The sequence below is a fragment of the Gobio gobio genome (genome assembly GCF_949357685.1).
Source record: "Gobio gobio genome assembly, chromosome: 6".
Classification (NCBI taxonomy): Eukaryota; Metazoa; Chordata; class Actinopteri; order Cypriniformes; family Gobionidae; genus Gobio; species Gobio gobio.
This window is the reverse complement of record NC_137102.1, coordinates 26,054,816-26,068,519: the sequence shown is the minus strand read 5'-3', so window position 1 is coordinate 26,068,519 and position 13,704 is coordinate 26,054,816. Positions and strand designations below refer to the sequence as shown.

The 13,704-nt window shown below is 35.8% G+C and overlaps 1 protein-coding gene across 1 annotated transcript in view; it reads right to left on the bottom strand.

Moving 5' to 3' along the window:
• Positions 1 to 248: 248 nt before the first annotated feature.
• The window catches only part of npc1 (Niemann-Pick disease, type C1), a 55,208-nt gene continuing 41,752 nt past the window's right edge, over positions 249 to 13,704 (bottom strand). Inside the window, exons 15-25 of the mRNA XM_079820175.1 lie at positions 13,548 to 13,675; positions 10,372 to 10,506; positions 9,977 to 10,066; positions 8,191 to 8,381; positions 7,627 to 7,742; positions 6,799 to 6,928; positions 3,844 to 4,044; positions 3,128 to 3,359; positions 2,854 to 2,967; positions 2,584 to 2,746; positions 249 to 1,562 (exon numbers count right to left, since the gene is read on the bottom strand). Coding sequence (XP_079676301.1) covers positions 1,483 to 1,562; positions 2,584 to 2,746; positions 2,854 to 2,967; positions 3,128 to 3,359; positions 3,844 to 4,044; positions 6,799 to 6,928; positions 7,627 to 7,742; positions 8,191 to 8,381; positions 9,977 to 10,066; positions 10,372 to 10,506; positions 13,548 to 13,675 — 1,580 coding nt within the window. The 3' untranslated portion in view covers positions 249 to 1,482. The remainder of the gene's footprint in view (positions 1,563 to 2,583; positions 2,747 to 2,853; positions 2,968 to 3,127; positions 3,360 to 3,843; positions 4,045 to 6,798; positions 6,929 to 7,626; positions 7,743 to 8,190; positions 8,382 to 9,976; positions 10,067 to 10,371; positions 10,507 to 13,547; positions 13,676 to 13,704) is intronic.

Genomic DNA, 13,704 nt, shown 5'->3' with positions numbered 1-13,704 from the left:
CAAAATTTTGTAAATAAATAAGAATGGTCCATTTTTATTTCATGGTGACTTTAATTAGGCTAATGGTATTTAATATAAATGTAAACTATATTTTTCATTAAATTGTAAATTACATTCAAAGTGTCCAAAACATTAAACACAGTTCACACTTTACTATTATTTTAAAGTATGTAATTTCCATAAGTAAAAAGTATGCAAATGTGTACTTTTTCCACAAGGGCGTTCAAGGACAAATGAAACAATCTCCATTTATTACAAATTAGTAGCTGTACTTTATTTCAAAAATTCTTCAAATCAAGGTCTGTTACCCATAAAGCACAAACTTATTATATTTATGAGACACACATAATCAGTCTTTAAAAAAAACCTATGTACAAGTTTTCATAAATGTTGCCAACAACTCCTGCAAGTGAAAATTTCTCCTTGGAACATCACATTCTACCCACAGTCCACATCAATCCCAACTCATCTCCATAAAAAAATACCCATTTGTTAGTACGCCAAAACATTTTTGCCTCAAACTTTGATTCAATAGTGTTCCCCAACCACATTTATGAGGTATCAAACCTGTTCAGCAGCCTTTCTGAAGCTAAATTATGTTAGTAACTGAATTAAGCAGGCAAATCCTGAGGAATGTGGGTTTACACAAACTGCGATGACAAAGTGTACACGTGTGTGTTAGTTAAATAAACCTCAATCTAGCCTAGTGGCTACATTAATGTGAACACTCCCTTTTTTTTTAGCATGTTAATGCTAATTAACTCAGAACAGCACAACTTTGTAAGTAAACATTTAAAAAAAAGAAAGAAAAGAAAGTAATGTTTATCATGTCCCACTGCAACCTATTTTCCCAAGTACCCTTAGTTAATTAGCTAAGACTAAAGTTGTTTCACTGCCTAAAAACCACACAGTTCTGGTAGCACTAGCAGAAAACTGCTAGCCACTAGTGTAACATGTCATAGCATCACAATACATCAAGAGATTGTCCATCGTGGCTCATTGTCAACCGTTCTTTCGTTATTTGTCAATTTGACAGTAATTAAATGAAACATGCTAACAAAAAAAGAAAGGAATTCACACAAATAAATAAAAAGGATTAGTCATACATTTTGAACACACATTTATACAAACAAACAAAAAAAATGTTGCCCTCTTGCTACTTTCGTCTCCTTTGTTGTCTTGGTTGGTTTACCACAATGAATGCAGCGTTACGTGTGGTTACACAACCATTGAAGGAAATTACGTGTCTTTTCCACATGCAGACTCTCCTTACTGCATAATTTCAATACTGAAAGGATCCTCCAAGTCTGTCCTTCAGAGTTCAGTTTATTTGATGGATGTTGAAAGGAAAAGCTGTGAAAAAGGGCCTTCTGTACACCCAGAGGAGAGTCCTGAGGTAAGTCTGCCGAAGTATGTTCCTATTCGTGTAACATGAAAATGTAAAGCTGGTGTCGTCTGCTGCCGCTCAGCATCACAGAGCTGTTAGTAGATGAGTCGCTCTCTCTCTGTACCCACAAACCTGTTGTGAGCAGCCATGACTTTTGCTTTATTTGCAGATGGGCCTGTGAAAAGAAAGAACCCTTTAAGAACGTCTTTCGCCAAATCAAAGACATTTTTATAATTTAGAATCCTTCAGAAAGTTTATAATTAGGCTTCATATGGATTCAGAAATCTAGGGCCATATGAATTATTTTTTTTCTCAAATTTTTTCTTCCGTTTTAATTGTTTTGGATTAAATAAAATTCCTCCATTCAATTTTAATGGTTAAATTAAATTGTAGTACTCAAAAGGCATGTCTAATTCATTAAAATGATGGAACTTACACAATTTAACAAAATTATTAAAAGTCTGTTTTAAAATATATTTTTTCCTAAATTAAAACTTTATTATAATTAATTTATTATAATTAAAATGTAAACTAATTAAGTAAAATCATAGAACTTATACACATTTAACAAATTATTAATCTTTTTTTCCCCCCTAAATTAAAACTTGATTATATTTAAACTACTATAATTAAACTTTAAACTAATTAATTAAAATCATGGAACTTATAAATATTACATACAGCACCTTTAAATTGTATGAGGATCTATTGATAAACAATGCAATATAATATAGATAACTATGTTTTTAGTGGTGTATAAAGACCTTAAATGTACCGTTATGTTTTTATTACCTTAGAATGAGCCATTTCTATCTACATACACCACGGATCCCCTTACAGTGAAATCGCCATTTTGAGCCATCATGTTTCTACTTTCTACAGTAGCCCTAAACAGACAAACTTCTCTACAGAGCGCTAGTCACTAACTGCTCCCCCCGACAACGACATTTTTGTCCTGTGTCTGCCACCGTAGCTTCTCTATGTGCTTGCAGTGGGCGGTTGCAATTCACAATCTCACCGCTAGCTGCCGATAAAATTTACACACAGCACCTTTAACAAATTATTAAAAGTCTGTTTAATTTATTTTTTTCCGAAATTAAAACTTTATTATAATTAAACTTTGATGAATTAAAACCATGGAACTTACACTTTTTAACAAATTATTAAAATAAAAAAAAAATTGTCCAGTGATTTACCTGCATAACTGAGTAATACAGGCAGGAAGATGAGGCCGTGAGAGGCTCCTAGCAGGACTATTGCAAGATACATGCGGAAGTAGAAAATCTGGAAGATCTGGGACTTGGACAGGGCGAGAATCAGGATCCCACCAAATTTAGTGAGGGTGATGCCGCTAAACACCTGTGGAGCCACATCAGCATGTTAGAAGACTTTTCATTACACTCATTATGTAGTTTGTGTATGCTTGTGTAGGTCTCATTTCTCCAGCAGTAGGAAACATGACTCACAGAGCTGCCCATGTGTGCCAGCGCCTCCTCCGCCCGTTCCACCCTCGAGCTCCTCGTGCTGACAGAGAAAGCCCTCACTATATGACTGCAGAACTCCACGGATATGCCACAACTCTGTTTATGGAAAAATGTTTTTGTTTTTTTGCAATTACGTGATTTTTTATGGTAGTTGTTAAAAATCAAAACAAAGGAAACAAGCACTCCTAATAAAGCGCTTCAAATATCGTATATAATAGTATTAGCAATTCCACAACACACTATTTGTTTAACTCACCATGACAAGGTTGACCAGTGAGACGGCGTTGAGGCTAATATTCCACAGCCACATGACTCCGAACATGTTGACCAGGATCATGGCAATGGTGATGGTCACCAGCACTGCCGACCACAGCTCGAAGCCCAAGAGCACCGTAGACACCACAAAGATGGCCATCAGTGACATACCAAGGTTAAAGGCTGTGTCATGGACAATAGTGAGGTACTGCTCATAGAAGACATAGAATATACTGTACATGGGAGAAGTAGAAAAAAAAAAAAAATTACAAATGTGTCAGGGGCCACGATGATTGAGTTAATTACTTAATATGTTAAACTGACAATCCTAGTATTTATAACATAACAATAAAAACTAGATATGGTGAGCCCTAAAAAAAAAAAAAAAAAAAGAGGGCAGCTCTACATCCTGATGAGCAGGACACACTCGTTTGCATTCAGAGAGTTGTGTGTTTATCATACATTTGTACAATTTCAACAATGTTTATGGAAGTAGGTCACTAAGGATGATCTTTGTTTCCTGAACTTTCCATGTGACTTTAACTCTGCTGTGTAGGGATCCTTATTTCAGACCAGAACTGACCTTTTTTTAAGTTCGTGTGAAGAGCTCAACAGTAAAGATGGTTTAGCCCAATGACACGCCTTGAAAATGCAATGCATCTTGGGTAGGCTTAAATGACAGAGCAAGACATCATCTCATGATCAATGTATGTTTACCTGTAAGGAAAGACACGGTAACTCCTGCCATGCGGATTAAGGGCCTGCGTGATGTTGTCTGTAAGCTCTCGCGCCATCTTCATGGCGTCAATGTAGTCAGCTGATGTATGTAAGATGGTGTGATAGCTCATGAAATATGTGGCGCCTACGTCAGTGTTGTTGTCTTTGAGATCCACAGCAGTGCTGTAGGCAGCATGACCACTGCGCAGGAAAGAAAAGCAGGAGTTATTACTCACAAGAGGGTTTCCAATACGTCTTTTCTGAGCTGAAGCCATAATAACTAAATATCACAGAGCACTTCAAATTAATAATTTACAGTAATCTTAGCCTTTAAAAAAATTAACGAAAGACTATTTATTTCTTTTTGGCAATTAATAATTATTTGAATTTTCATAGTGGAAACATTTCACAATGTAGGTGCAGAAATCTAACAAAAACACCTGAAGAAAAACAGAAAAAAATTGGCAGAGATGTGTGTAGATTTTAGTGAACAGAATGTCTGCCAAATTTTTTTTTTTTAAATAATAGTTTTATTTTCCACAAGCTCAAGGTTGCATAAAGGTAGTTGAAGAACATTTACAGTTTACAAACAACACAAAAATAAACATAAGTATTGTATATTTCACAGAATTTCAATCAGGTTTTAGACAAGGAAATTGTACTATAACTGCTGCAATGTCAGTCACTAATGACAATCATTTCCATTCTTCATTGGAGGATAAAAAAAATAAAATAATGTGTTGCACTTTTTATTGCTTTATCCAAAGCATTTGATTCTGTGGATCATGCTTTGTAAAGGCTTAAATGTGAAGGCTTTAGTAATCCAGTGTTGAAGTGAATTTCAAAGGATGTGACTGGAATAATTCTATAGATTATTATGTTCTACACTTTTAATAGTCAAGTCACCTTTATTTATATAGCGCTTTTTACAATGTCGATTGTTTCAAAGCAGCTTCACAGTACTAAACAGGAAAATAATGCAACAGAATTTGATTCGGCTGTACAGCCGCTCTGGAGAAAAGCGTGATGTCATCCAGCTCATTTCAATTTTCATATAGAGACAAAGCAGGCAGATCAGTAATTTAGTGGAAAATTTATTTGAAAATGTATGTGAATTTTTAGTGAATACAGGTGTTCCTCAAGGGTACATTTTGGGACCAATTTTATTTTCTATTTATATAAATGAACTTTTTAGAGCCAGCAAATGTACAATTTTAAGCAGATGATACTATCCTCTATGCAATGGCGCTATCTTTAAAAGTCGCAATGGACTCTTTACAGAATGCTTTCAATTAATTTCAGACTTCTCTTGATAATCTAAAATACATGATTTTTCACATGCTCCAGATTAGAGTCTTGCAACGGGTCGGGTAATAAAATGATTTTAGCATGTGCGATTTATCGCGGGCACAAATGTTAACGGGTCTGGGCGGGTGCGGATTTAATTTTGATATTATCACGGGTGACCGGTCGGATCTGGTGCTGAACTTTGCAGGTACGGGTCTCCAAAAATGTACCCGTGCAGGACTCTGCACCAGATTATCACTTAATGACTTTACGATTAACACTTCTGATGGTAATTATCTTGAGAGGGTTACATCCTACAAATGATGATAAACTGATTTTTAGTATTCATATTGACAGACAAAAAAAATTATTGAGACCAAAATTTAAAAAAAAAACGTCTCCTTTTTTGCCCGAAAATGATTCGCGAAAATTTGGTGATATAATATATATATATATATATATATAGCCTGACAAGCCAGACCCACATCAAGATGTTGGGTCTGGAAATTCACCATTGACAGGGCTCAATCCGAGGGGCGGGATAAACGGTTGTCTTTCAAATTCCCTCTGCACGCAATTGGATAGCGCCAGAGCGCCACAACCAACCAACCAAAGCAAAGAAGAAAGTGAAGCCGAGCTGACTTCAGTGCTGTTCTTTGTTCTTTTCTCAAAGAAAAGCTTAACTCCAAGTCTTCCAGAGTCGCGGCCAAAGCCGATTCAAAAGACCGCTGCTCGTAAGCTTCTTTGTTTACGAGTAGCATGCGGAACCTCCGCAACTCTGCCGTGACGTGCCGTCATTATGTTAAGCCCGCCCACCGACTCTACACACGCTGTGATTGGCCTGACCAGAGTTTGGTTTTTCCAGCTCTCAGGTCTACCGAGAGTTGCTAGACTACACTCGCGGCAAAATTAATGTTCTGCCGCTAGGGTGCGTCTAGATTTCTAGGCTAATATATATATATGCATGCACCTTTGAATATTTTGAAAGAATTGGATTGTAGTCCATTATGCTGCTTTACGATTTGTTACTGGTGCAAGTGTACAGATCATTGTAATTTATATGAAATTACAAAATAGACTTCACTGTGCTTGAGGAGGAAAAACCAAATGTAAATTTTTATTTTAAAAGCTTTACTGGGTAATTTACTGCAGTATATTTCTAGTTTGTTGACATACTGTACTAGTATCTATAATACTAGATCAACAGATAAACTTTTACTCAAGATGCCAATTTTTCCATACAGAAATACAGCAAGATCTGCTTTTTCTAATTATGCTCCATATGTATGGGATGCGCATCAAGGTATACTACACATGAAATCTGTACCATCTATTTATGTCTTGTGCTGCTTATCTTGACCAGGACTCCCTGGTAGAAGAGATATTTAACCAGGAAGGTTCATTAAGATTCAATAAATAAATAAACATATACAGTTGTGTATGTGAAAATGCTACTAAACATTTAAATTATTTACTAATTGTGCATAACTTTTTTTTCTAGGATTACAAGTAAAACCCAATGCACCCTTAACCCTGAAAATCGTACACAATCTGCCAATCATGGCTTGCGACTTCAGCAAAAACGTAAAATGTGTGTGTACAACATACATCAGATGGTTACTAAACAGATGGTGGACATTTACTGGGTGGTAAAAAAAGTAAACTTACCCTTTTCCACACTTGATATTTGGGTTGTCTGAGAGAAACATGGGGAGGAAGTGCATGAATTCTGTACCATTAGGCCTCTGCTTCCCACTAGTGGTCATAGGTCTGCAGTGAACACAGCTCTTATCCACCACTGACGGAGGAGGGGGAAAAAAAAAGAAAGAAGAGAAAAACATCATGATCAAGATACAGTGAAAAAGCAATAGTTCATCCAAAAAAAAAAAAAAATTCTGTCACCACCTTTTGTTTCCTCTGTTGCTGTTTTGACTACTTTACATATTTCATAAGCTCTTCACAAATTCTCAGCTGGTAAAAATACCATCATATGTACATGCAACAAGCGCATTTAACCCAGCACACAGCATTATTTTAGATGTTCGGCAAGTTTTTTTTGTATCTTCTGTGTTAAAGTGTGAATGCTAAGCGAACCAGGACTAAATGTATCAATGTTTTTTTGGTCCAGATCAAAAGAACCAAACTACAAGTGTGAACACCCTAAATGACATAATTCTAATTCTTTGAGGCAAATTATCCATTTAAAAATCACAATTTGATACTAAAAATGTTTTGATTATGATGATACATGCACATACAGCTCTGAAAAAAATTAAGAACTTGGAGTGGTCAGAATTTTTTTCAGAGCTGTATATCAAGACAAATAATTCCATCGAAATCAATTTGGAAAGAGTCAGTTCAAAGACCCAAGAACTGTGTGATCTTTACAGTGGAAACTGATGTCAAAATCCACTAACTGACAAGCAGCACACTGTATAAAGGTCCTCTGGAGCAGTGGAGGTCAGGGCTCTGTTGATTCGCTGGATAATGGTTTACCTGAAGCATTGCAGAAAGCTCCTGTGGAGTTATAATATCTGCAGCAGGCCGACTGCGGCTTCACCCAATCAAAGTAGTCATCCAGCCAGGACGATGGAACGTTGCTGATCTTAGTACTGAAATTGCGACACAGAATATTACTATATTGATCTGACAGAGGTTATTCAAAATCTGAAAGCGGTCAGTAAAGTCTGCAACTTTTCTGGGATTTCCTACACTTTTAATAAAGCAAAAAACGATTCATTTATTGCAGGGTTATTATAGTTAACTAAAACCACCACAAAACCATTTTTGTTACTTGAAATAAGACAAACATTAACTGAAATAATATATATTTATATATATATAAAAAAAAAAAAATTCAGCTATTTGCCAAGCCATTTAGTTCAACTTTATGTACTCAAATAAAAATAAAATAAAAAAACATTACAAAAACTTTAATTAAATTGCAATATACTAAAAATAAAAACCAAATCCAAATATTTAAAAAAAAAAAATAACACTAATAACAATTTTTTACATAATTTTATTCTTACTGAAAAGGAGTCAAAAAGTGTCACTCACTAGTTATTCAAGAGAGAAGCGGAATAAATTTGCTGGACCAGAGAGTTGTTGTTGCAGCCCACTCCGCCACACACCGCGTTCTGCCCCTCCAATGTTTTGTAGTCATGTCCATCCTCTACCACGAAGTAAACGGGCGGCCCGGTGTGCAAGTACTCACTCAGATTCCTAAAGTAATCCAACATATAGGAGTCCTGCGACAGGGAGACAGGGACGATTTCTGTTCACACTGACCCCTTTCAAGTTCTTCAGAATGCAAATGTTTGCTAAATGTCTGAAATACAAGCGTCAACTAGGGTTGTGTCGGTAGACAATAGTATTGTGCCTCGACGATAGTCAGAGATATCGCGATGACTAATGCCTTTGACAATATCAAGACGATGATTAAATTATTATTATTAGAATTATTATTATTAGCCTATTAATATGATTAGGCTAATATATTATCAAATTAATATTAGGGCCTACAATTCATTTGGCTTCCCTAATTTCATAACGACATCCCCACATAGCCACACTTGCAGCACCGACATGTGTTTAAGAGGATTGAGGACTCCTAAATGAAAATGTTTTTAAAACAGACTAAAAAAACTACATCCCACATCAAAATTTGATAATAATTAAACAAAGGGATATATTTCCAAAAATTGTCAAGTGTGCTCGTTATAAAATAGACGCATCATTCTCGTAAAATTGTTGTTTGAGCCAAGATGAAAACAGCATCGTTGTTTGTTAGCATTTTGTTTTGATTCTATAGCCCATTAACATTACAAATTATTAGTATTATGGAAACATTTTACAATAAGGTTTCATTAGTCAATACATTATAATGTTAACTAACATGAACAAACCTTTTGTTACAGTTCTTAATAATGTTAGTTAATAAAAATAGTCGTTCATTGTTTGTTCATGTTAGTACACACTGCATTAACTAATGTTAACAAATACAACTTTTGATTTTAATAATGCATTAGTAAATGTTGAAATTAACATTAATTCATATTAATAAATGTAGAATTCTTGTTCATTCTTAATTCATGTTAACTAAAGTAGTTAACTGATGTTAACTAAGGAAACCTTATTGCAAAATGGTATCATTGTTATTATTAATAATAATAGTAATAATAATGTTATTACTAAAATTATATAGGCCTAATGGGTCCGAACACAGCACAATAATCAATCATTGATGAAAATCAAAGGCAGCTTCAAAAAAGAAAAAAAAAAAACTTTAACAAGAAATATAGATTCTTCTCATTTTTTCCACTGACTGGTCCACAAGATAAATATTAAGCCAATACAATAAGATAGTTGATATACCGTTATCAGCATATGTTGAGGTAGATTCAGCTCTCGAATGAATTAATTAATGTGTGCAGCGTCAGATGGCAAAAGCTCAGTCAGTTTTTGCTTTCACTTTCAGGGAATAATTGAATGTGGTTTGAGACTCCTTCATTGGCATAAAATTGCGCGCGTGATTTCTGCAGCCTCGCCTTTTGGGTGAAATATTTCTGTGACGTGACATTTTTCGCCATCTCTAACTCAATCCTTGCTCGCAAAATGATAGAAAAAAAAATTCTAATTTCCCACGATAATAAAACAAAGTAGGTCCAAGTAAACAATTAAATAAATGAGCAAATAAGTACATGAATGATCAATTAAGTAAACTATTAAAATAATATTGTGTATCGGCGATCTCACAGGCTGACGATAGGACAGTAAGACTGGTGCATAACACGCCCAACAGTAGTGTCAAAAATGTGAAGAATGAAGAATGGTGTATACATACATCAGGCATGGACAACGTCTGCTCAAGTCCAATCTCCACTTTATTAACAACGGCTATACTAAATGACAGCATGCCCACAAACACAGCAACCTGTAGATGAGAATAAAAAGAAAAAGAAAAAAAAAACACCAAACTGTAGGATGAATTCTATTTGTACATCATTACCATGTTTTACTAAACTGGTAGACCAATGTCATGGGTTCAATTCCCATATAACACACTGACAGATAAAATATATACCTTAAGTATTATAAAATGATCTAATATATAAAAATAGTATGTATTGTTATATATAATGTCACCTCTTCTCTGTGACATGCATTCAAATGTAATTTAGTTCATGAATTGAGATTAACACTATTTCTGTTGTACTGTTTTGTCTTGTTTACACTTACCACCAGGGGGCGCACCCAATCTTTTAAGATGAAAGGAGCGTATATCTTCTTAAAGAAACGGAACAGACAACCTTCTGTTTTTTCCTGTGGTCTATCAGACAACTTTACACAGCACAATATATCGGTCCGATTTGACTGGAAAACAAAACAAAAAACAACAAAAGACGAATATCTTAACCATCTCAAATCATTTTCAGACAATTCATGCTCACATATCGATACAAAAAATGCTGCTTAAAAATATAGTGACTGATTACTCGCTCTGTTTTTTTTTTTTTAAAGGGATAGTTCACCCAAAAATGAAAATTATTTCATCCTTTACTCGCCCTCAAGTTGTTCCAAACCTGTATGAGTTTCTTTGTTCTGCTGAACACAAAAGAAGATATTGTGAAGAATGTTTGTTACAAATCAGATAGAGCAACCATTGACTACCATAGTAGTTTTTTCCCTACTATGGTAGTCAAAGGTAGTTGCTCTATCTACTTGGTTACAAACATTCTTCAAAATATCTTCTTTTGTGTTCAGCAGAACAAAGAAACTCATACAGGTTTGGAACAACTTGAGAGTGAGTAAATGATGACAGAATTAAATTTTTTGGGTGAACTATCCCTTTAAGTAGCATGATTAGTTTATAATACTTAAAACTAGTTCACTGAAAAATGAAATGTGTTGCTGTGAATTAGCATTCTATTCTCAAATCCACTTCAGGAATTTACTTTTTCTCAGTTTCTGCTCTAAATCTAAAAGAACTGGGGCCTCATTTATAAAACTTTGCGTAGGATTTGCGTCAAAAGTGGCGTACGGATGAAACATGGGACATGCGTACACACAGAAATATTCGGATTTATAAAACCGTGCGCACGCACATCCTACGCAGTTTTCCCTTAATAAATCACAATCAATTCTAAATGTAGCGCAGCTTTTGCGGCTTCATGTCACGCCCATAGTTGCCCATAAGTAGTCCGTGAAACGCCTCAAGTTAATATTTATCGATTGCGAAATCATGGCAAATACAGAGAGGAAATAAAAAAAACGTAACTTCACTCAATGTGAAGTAGAAATTATCGTTGGCGAGGTGGAAAAGAGGAGAAAAAATATTTTTTGGAGGGCACAGTGTGGGCATTAGCCTACTAATGCCAAAAAGGCACTTGAGTGGCAAAAGGTTGCAGACGCCGTAAATGCTGTACCCTCACAACCTCGGACCGTGGCCGAAAAAGAAAAGAAATGATCGGACATCAAAGTCGAGGCAAAAAAGCGTCTAGCGCTCCATCGCCAGAGTGTGTCTGCCACGGGTGGGGGAAAGGGGACACCGGAGCGGACCCCTCTTGATGAGAGACTGGCGGCAATTATTGGGGAATCCCTATTAATCCCTATCCCTATTATCTACGTGAAAATGGGAAATAGTTCAGTGCAAATGTAATTTCTTGCAGCTTTCTGAATGGTTGAGACATACGTCATATGTTATTTTATCGAAAATAAAACAAACTAAAGGCATTTGCATGAATACCATGATTCCGTAGCTGATGAAGAAATTTTTACTATGAAAACAACTTTCCCCAGTGGACAATTAATACATCTATCTATCTATTTATCTATACATGTCCCTAATTATCTATCTATCTGTCTATCTAATTGCATCTATATCTGCTCCGCCAGACGGACACATTGACGAGAATATCAGTTTTGTACATTATTTCGTTCTGTTTACCATATTATTTATGAGGATGAATTGCATAACATGCCAATATTGTTGCAGAACATATTTCACTTTTTTTTTTTGTTGCATTTCTGTTGTAATTTTCGTTTGATTTTGTTTGTTTTACACAGCAGATCGATCAAACGGGTGTTTGTGTAGGCTGTTAATTGTAATACTTGCTTTGTGAAGTCTTCAAGTTATTTATGAGAGGCAGTATTGCCATTTCTTTTACACAACGGTCTGCAGTTTCACACACTTTCACGTGTTTCTTCCATCTGCCGACGGTGTCGCCATTTATCATTTCACTGTTTTTGTGCGTACGCCTGGGTCAGAGCTTGCGTGAAGGACCGCACATTTTCCCGTCAAGTTTGCTTTTTATAAATACCAATTATTGCGTAGAGAGTGGCGTACGCCTTCTTTTGTGCGTACGCAACGTTTATAAATGAGGCCCCTGGAGACTATAATGATAACAGCACAGTGAAACAATATTGCTGAAATTCGCTTTCAGAGCAATTTTTGTTCCAGCTGATGAATGATAAAAACATCGACAGCCAATCAGAATCAATCCTGCTTTAAGAGCTTGAGCATTTAAAGAGGCAGATGACAAAACTGCAGTGCACGAGAATAAACAGACCGTATCGTCAGCTGGTGTCAATGCTAATTTAGTTCGTTATCTTTAGTTATTGTTTTTTGTTGTGAAAAGGCCTTAAAGAAATTGTTCACACAAATGTTCTAATTTCCTGATTATTTAATCAACCCAAGATGTATAATGATGTGTGATGTATACACGTGACGTATGCACGTTGGGAAGGTCACGCGTAATGTAGGCGGCAAGAATTGTTTAGAAGTGTGGATAAGGAGCACTGACCAAAACAAATGGTTGTTGCTGTATATTTGTAATTGTTTCAGTGTATAGTTAAACAATGGTCAGTTTGTGTTTGTTATCCTGAATGTAAACTCCTCCTGTAAACAATAGGGCAGTTCTTGCCGCCCATGTGACACCTTACCAACCTTACCTTACCAGGACCGTAAGAGGTCCTGAACTTAACGGTCTGGTGATTACGCTTTGAAGAGCTGGACCAAAGGCGAATATTTCGTATTTTTTAATTATAATTATTATTATTTATAACTAAAGTTTTATATTATAATTTAAAGTATTAAATTTTTTCCCCCTGATCACTTCATTAGAGAAGACCTTTATTTGTCGTCTGGGGTCGTGTGGAGCCATTTGAAGCTGCCTAAATGTGGATTTTCACTGTCAAAAATTGTCTATATTGATCTCAATTCACTTGCATTAGATGGAGAAAAAACCCTCAATGTTTTTCTCTAAACCCTTTATTTCTCTTTGCCTGAGGAAAGAAAGTCATATATATCTTGGATGGTCTTGGGGTGAGTGAGTAATCAGGAAAATTTAATTTTTGGGTGAACTATTCCTTTAATTCTCTATTCTCCCACAGCTAGAACTGCTGTGACCTCTCACCTCTTGTCTCTGGATGTCCAGGCCGAGCAGAGACACAAAGCAGCTGATCTGCAGGAGGAAGTCAATGAAGACGGCCAGACCAGCGAACAGAGAGAACGTCCTCACTGCAGGCATGGTGGACAGAGCACCTGTAGAAATGCAAACACAAACTATAGCC